Below are 7,014 nucleotides of genomic sequence, written 5' to 3'. Positions count from 1 at the left end.
TTGACTTAGGGCTTTGTCTTTGAATCAAGAGGTATCTCATATATCGCCATGACTCATGCTGAGAGGGAGCTTTATTTCGAGAGAGCCTCGGCAGGAGCTCTCCATCGTGTGGATGATCGAGGATGAGGGGATTCATCCTAGCATTCTCAGATCGGGGTCCACATTAGGCTATGCTCAAATAGCAAAGCCTATAGATTCCTAAACTTAGAATCTAATTCTATACTAAAGTCTATAAATTCCACATTATTCTACCAATATTCCAACGGGAACTCCATTGTCAATTGGAAAAATTAGCCTAATTAGATGGCCCTATCATGAATGTCCGACTGTTGAACAAGAACGTCATCGTGGTTAGCTCCCCAGAGTTAGCCATAGAGGTTTTGAGAGATTAGGACCATGTTTTTTCCAACCATGATGTGACGGTCGCGGCACTGGCAATGAATTACGGCGGGATCGACATTGGGTGGCACCCAATGGGCCCCACCTGCGCCTAGTGTGCAAGATTTGTTGCCGGGAGTTGATGAGCAACAAAGGGCTTCATAATTTCTACCCATTAAGGCGAAGGGATCTTCGTAAGGCGGTGAGGGATGTGTATTAAAAAATCTACATCCCAATTGACCTCTTGGAGACCATGTTTCAAGTGGTGTTGAACTTGCTTATTAGCACGTTTTGGGGTGCGACGTTGGATGGTGAGGGAAGGCATACTCTCGCTAAAGAGTTTTGGCAATGGACAAATGAAGCTATGGCGCTTGCAACAAGGTTCAGTGTTTCTAATCTTTTTCCTATTCTTACCACGTTTGACATTCAGGGGATCGTGCGAGAAATAACTAAGTTGTCGAATTATATAGACAAGATTTTCGAATCCATCATCGATCGACGCAGGAAGATGGCTAGGGAAGAAGGAGGTGATGAAAAGAAGAAAGAAGGCATGCACTTGCTTTTGCAGTTGACAGAGGATGAAAACAGGAAAACACCTTTCATTGTAGATACCATGAAGGCAATTATTCAGGTAGTCTCTCTTTCTCTCACTCTCTCTCTCTCTCTCTCTCTACAAAATCAATTTTACATCATTCCCCTTTATGGGTATTTGCTGTTGTATAAATGATTAAATAATTCCAACTCTAACAGATTAAGCTTTTGGAGTAATTGGATGTTTCACTGTAATTCCCTCACGGCAGGTTTTGGTTTCAACACCCAACAACTCTTTGATATTAAAGAGAAATTATATGATGAATGGGTTGTATAAACATGTAAAGGTGGTACGATAGTACCATCGTACCACCCTTGACATTTGATCCAATAGAAGCCTCTTAAAAAGTGAGCTGTTGTTGGATCACATATCAAGGGTGGGATGATAAGCATGTGTTTAAATGGCCATACATCATATAATTTCTCAATATTAAAAACCAATCCAAAAGAGGGCCATATGTGCCACGTGTACAACGAACAAAAAAAGAGGACTAACAAAAAAAGAGGGGTCACACATGAGGGGAGTGTTAAAGTTTAAATGATTAAATAACCACAACTCTAACAGCTTAAGCTTTTGGAGTAATTGGTTGTTTCACAGAATTAAACTATGGGATGTGGTAATATAAATTGTTGCTACTCGAATCTATGCTTGGATGTGAACGGTCCGGATGTTGGGGTCTTGCCTCCTCTTGGGCTCTGCATGGTTCGTTTGCTCAACCTGTGGCTTGGGTCCACAGACAAAAGGTTAAGGACCACTTTTGAGTCAAAACTCCAGAAGAACCCTTCGACACTCAAGTAAGATTGAGGCACCTGGAGAAAGGAGAGCTAAACGGAGCAGAGGCAAGAATATTGTCGTTAGTTGAGGCCAGATACGTGCACCTGAGAGGATGATTTCTATGAGTGGAGGAGGTGGATTGGACTCATCTAGGTGCTCGATGTGTATTCCTCTGCCAGGAATGCCAAAGGTCCTCCAAAGCCCTTTGAGTGGGGAGTTCCCCCTTATAGGCGGGAGTTCCGATTTCCTAGGGGTGATGTGGTGGTGACGTGGACCACATATATCACTGGAGATATCGGCGTGGTAGGGCATGCGTGTACGACCCCTAGAAAATGATGTGACAGAGTAGGAGATCCGGTCTTCTGATGGTGACTAGTTGGAGGCTAGCAGATATAGAGCTTTGTATGGCAGAGGCAGAATTTGACACAGATATTGGTGGTGACAGCGCATGATAGTGATAAGGCGCCGTGGAGCTTTCCACGGAGGTGACGCCCTGTGATTTGGGAGGCTTCCACTCAGGAAGGGGGGCATGGCTATAAACACTTGGAGACGGAGATACTCCAGGACGAGATGTTCCTCACCAAGGCCGCCTATTGTTTTGGCCTAGAGGCCTCATTGCGATGGTGATGCTACGTGTAGTCATTGTATTAGAGCTTAGCTTTTTTTTACCCAAAACATAAATCAAAATTTTTTATGGTTGTAATAGTTGCAATTCGCATATTGATCGTAGTTACACAAATAGCACTAGAATCCTTTCTCTCTCACACAAACTTTGATGTAGCAACGAATGGCTTAAAATCATAGTTCATCATTTTAGTTATGCTAACATTTCTCATTACAATACACTGATTATTGTATGTAACAAACTTGTTAACAGGACCTGTTGGTGGGTGGAACCAACACGACTTCGACAATGGTAGCCTGCTCAATAGGCGAGTTGCTTAAGCATCCTGACATGATGAGAAAGGTCCAGGAGGAATTAGAACAAGTTGGTGGGAAGAATAACATAGTAGAGGAGTCTCATTTGCCTAAATTCCATTACTTGGATGCAGTCATGAAAGAAAGCCACCACTTGAACCCTGCGATCCCTTTCTTAGTCCCCGGAAGCCCAAGCAAAACGAGTGTCGTGGGTTGATATACAGTCCCCAAGGGCTCCAAAGTCTCAGTCAGTGCATGGGTTTTACACAGAGCCCCCAAGATATGAAAAGAACCTTTAGAGTTCAAACCAGAGAGGTTCTTAACTGAAGAATTCAAAAAATGTGAAATTAGAGGCACGGATCATCGTTTTATACCATTTGGATCGGGGAGAAGGATGTGTATAGGACCCCCCTTGGCAGAGAGAATGTACCCTTATGTATTAGCTTCTCTCGTTCATTCGTTTGATTGGAGGTGGCTGGAGGGGACAAACTATGAATTTGAAGATAAGTTTGGGCTTGTTACTAGGCAGGCAGTGCCACTGGTTGTCATTCCAACTCCAAGGCTAACCAACCCAAAGCTCCATACTTAACATTGTTGGCATACCCTCTACTTCTATTTCACTATGCATGGGACTTATTCACATTAGTGTTGCTTGTGGTGTTTAGCAAATCTCTATTCGGGAAATTAATCTTGTAACAGTGGCGTGTATGTCGTTGTTCGTTGCACTATGGTGCAGTTGCCTTAGTTGCTTCATGTCTCATTGTCTTTTCAATAAAGTTTTACCAAAGCACCTGTAGTGTGAGAGGTTTGCTTTTAAATAAAGTTTTACCAAAGCCTTTTTACAGAGGTTGAAGGGAAGTATTTACATTGTACGTGCATTGTTACAAGTGCTTTAAAATTTTAACTAAGAATCACTAAAAGAAAACTAAAAGTTTTGTCATTCTACCTCTTTACTAGCTTGGGTAGTACCTATGGGTAATCTACCTAAAAGAGAGTTTCTACGTACAACCCTTTTCACCCCTACTCTCTCTTTCCATTAGTCTCATCTATTGAACTGCTGTACCAATTTTAATAGAATTTATATATGGTTTATTGATTTTTTTTCATAATAATAGGTATGTTGATAATTTTTATAGGGGTAAGTTGTGTTTGGGCACAAGGCAAGTCATAATTTGGTAAAAAATATAGTAAGTTAAGTTTGGTCACGGACTAAGTCGAGGTTGGTAATAATATAAGTTGTGTTTGGTAACAAGGTAAGTCGCATTTGATCACACTACAAGAAAGTGAGATTTTAGCAGGTAATAACCGCTCCTAAAAGTTCCATTATCCACCGGTGAAAGCCCCGATGAAAGCCTCGACGGATTAAGGGCTGTCCATAGTCCGCCACTAAATGACGTTTCCCCAAAGCTTCTACCGGTACGTATACAGGACCACCGATGTATGTATATATATATATATATATATATATATATATATATAGAGAGAGAGAGAGAGAGAGAGAGAGAGAGAGGTGTAGCTACACATACGTGTAGCTAACTTAGCTACACCAACGGCTTAAAATACAGTGGGCCCCACATTGTTTGGGTGATGCAAACCATTCATTTGATGGGCCCTCACATAGATAGGGTGTGCCAAAAAAATCAGCTCCATAGGATCATCCCAACCCTACGATTTGTGGAGGCAAAATTGGACGTGTAAAAACCTTCACAAATCTATCCATTTTTGCCTCCATTGTTTGAAGGGTGGGGATGATCCTATGGAGCTGACTTTTTGGGCACATATATATATATATATATATATATATATATATATGAGTTAAGTGAAGCTACACATACGTGTAGCTAACTTAGCTACACCGACGGCTTAAAATACAGTGGGCCCACATTATTTGGGTGATCCAAACCATTCATTTGATAGGCCCTCACATTGATAGGGTGTGCCCAAAAAATCAGCTCCATAGGATCATCCCCACCCTTCAAACTGTGGAGGCAAAATGGACAGATTTGTGAAGGTTTTTACGCATCCATTTTTGCCTCCACAAATCGTAGGGTTGGGATGATCCTATAGAGTTGATTTTTTGGGCACACCCTATCTATATGAGGGCCCATCAAATGAATGGTTTGCATTACCCAAACAATGTGGGGCCCACTGTATTTTAAGCCGCTGGTGTAGCTAAGTTAGCTACACGTATGTGTAGCTACACTTCTCTCTCTCTCTCTCTCTCTATATATATATATATATGGGATTTGCTAGGGTCCATTGCAGAAGGCATTTCGCGGCAGGTCTGTTGCATGTCAGACCAGCCACCTCTTGAATGAAGACAATAGCTTTTGTCTCCATGCACAAGGTGGCTGGTCTGACGTGCGATAGAGTAGCCGCGAAATGCCTTTTGCGATGGACGGAAGCAATTCCCTATATATATATATATATATATATATATATACACTAGTAAAAAACCCCGTGCGATGCATGGGCCGACAAAGAACTGTACGGACCACATCATAGGTTGATCCAAACTGTCCATGTGATGGAACACAACATAAATAGGTTGTGCCCCAAAAATCATTTCCGTAGGCTGATCTTAGCCCTCCAATCTATAGAGGTTTCCATAATATGTTGTTCCTCTTAAATCGGATGGTTAAGATCACCCTATAGATTTTTTATTAAAGAAGAATAAAGGAGGGGGGTAAGATTGAAATTATGTGGCTTTATAGGTTGATCCAAACCGTCCATGTGATGGAACACAACATCAATCGATTGTGGCCGTAAAATCATTTCCATAGGTTGATCATAGCTCTCCAATCGATATAGGCTGATCCTAGCCGTCCAATCGATAGAGGTTCCATAATTTTTGTTCCCCTTTAGGTGTCCGGAATCCGTCAATATTTTGCAAGTGTCCTGCATGAGTAATAGAAGTAGTTCTTCCGTCATTGTCATATGTCTTCACCTCTTCTTGGTAGTTTTTCTCCGTAATTGTCATAGACAGGTACCTGTGTTGGTACTTTTTGTATGTAGATTACGATTTTACCCCCAAATAATTTCTCATAGAGTTAGATGTTAGATATCAGCAAAGGGGTTAATGGTAAAAGAGTAATGATGATGGTAAAAGAGTAATGATGATTGCTATATTTCGGTGAATTAAATGTCTATTTTACCCTCCAAGATCTTATGTACAGATAAGTGGAGAGGGCAAAAAAGGGTAAAAATCATGCATACTGATGTGTTAAATGTACAATAATTCTCCAATTTCTCTTCTGCTATAGAGTAAAATCTCACAGATTTGAGGGCACGGGAGGTATTTAAAACTCACAGGCGAGTGAATTTGAGGGCATATGAGGCATTTAAATCTTCCAGCTGAGGTGTAAATCCCACCGAATTTTCAGAAAATTCAGAAAAGCCTGGGCTTTTCCTCCGAGCTTATAGTAGTAGATGTTAAAGGTACAATAATTCTCCAATTTCTCTTCTGCTATATAGTAAAACCAGCTTAGTAGTAGATAAAATATCACAGATTTGAGGGCACAGGAGGTATTTAAAACTCACAGGCGTGTGAATTTGAGGGCACATGAGGCATTTAAATCTTCCAGCTGACGTGTAAATCCCACCGAATTTTCAGAAAATTCATATGGTAGTGGATATATATATATATATATATATATATATATATATATATATATATATATATATATATGCCATTACCTACATTTGTTACTCCCCAGATCTAGGATCCAGGCAGGACATATGACTGTGTCGAACACCTGCTAGTCGAACCTTGCCACCTAGTCTCATTTCGAGTTGACTCTTTGGTTGTTTCAGTGACGGGAGCTAAGGAGACCATGTTGAAATCAAGAAAAGTAAATGGGTCCCCCTCCACATTCATAACTCCCTTTTCATTTTCATGGAATTTGAGCCATCCATTGGTAATGGCCTTCTGCAAAGCATTGCGAAAAAAAACATAGTTGTTAGTATTATGTCTCCAGGCATGCTGTGATTTGCGAATGATGTGGCCCTCTGGCACCTTTAATTGTTTGTCTTTAAGTAGATGATCCAATATCTGCTTGGTCTTGGTCGTAGTGATGTCAAAGGAATACTGCTTACTAGCATCGTAGTAATTACTTCTAACTAAGTGAAAATACTGTAACTCGCCAATGGAGTTCTCATTTGGCTTTAGTGGCATAGCGAGGTCCTTGCAGATATAGGGCTTGTTACCTACAAGCTCGGCCACGCTTATATCGGTCTGGTCAAGATGTTCCTCATCATCGAGGTCCATCTCGGCTTCGGCGAGAGTGATCTCATAGTTAGAGTCCTTGTAATAATTTCCCTTTGACGAGATCTTTCTTTGTTCTTGAAATAAC

The 7,014-nt window shown here is 41.0% G+C and overlaps 1 protein-coding gene across 1 annotated transcript; it reads left to right on the top strand.

Moving 5' to 3' along the window:
• The first annotated feature begins 742 nt into the window (after positions 1-742).
• On the top strand, positions 743-2,879 carry LOC143850314 (dimethylnonatriene synthase-like). The gene is made up of 2 exons (XM_077359571.1): positions 743-1,009; positions 2,622-2,879. The coding sequence occupies exons 1-2, from the start codon at positions 743-745 to the stop codon at positions 2,877-2,879; spliced, it is 525 nt and encodes a 174-aa protein (XP_077215686.1).
• The last annotated feature ends 4,135 nt before the right edge of the window (positions 2,880-7,014 follow it).

Source organism: Tasmannia lanceolata, unplaced genomic scaffold (assembly GCF_043159265.1).
Source record: "Tasmannia lanceolata isolate RefF3 unplaced genomic scaffold, GAP_Taslan_0.1 ptg000018l, whole genome shotgun sequence".
In the NCBI taxonomy this organism is placed as follows: Eukaryota; Viridiplantae; Streptophyta; class Magnoliopsida; order Canellales; family Winteraceae; genus Tasmannia; species Tasmannia lanceolata.
This window is presented reverse-complemented; position numbering and strand designations above follow the sequence as displayed.

Excerpts from the sequence above, each read along its gene's own strand:
- LOC143850314 (XM_077359571.1), top strand. The coding sequence starts at position 743 with ATGGCGCTTGCAACAAGGTTCAGTGTTTCTAATCTTTTTCCTATTCTT. Across the intron at positions 1,010-2,621 it reads CCATGAAGGCAATTATTCAG|GACCTGTTGGTGGGTGGAAC; the intron begins GTAGTCTCTCTT and ends ACTTGTTAACAG.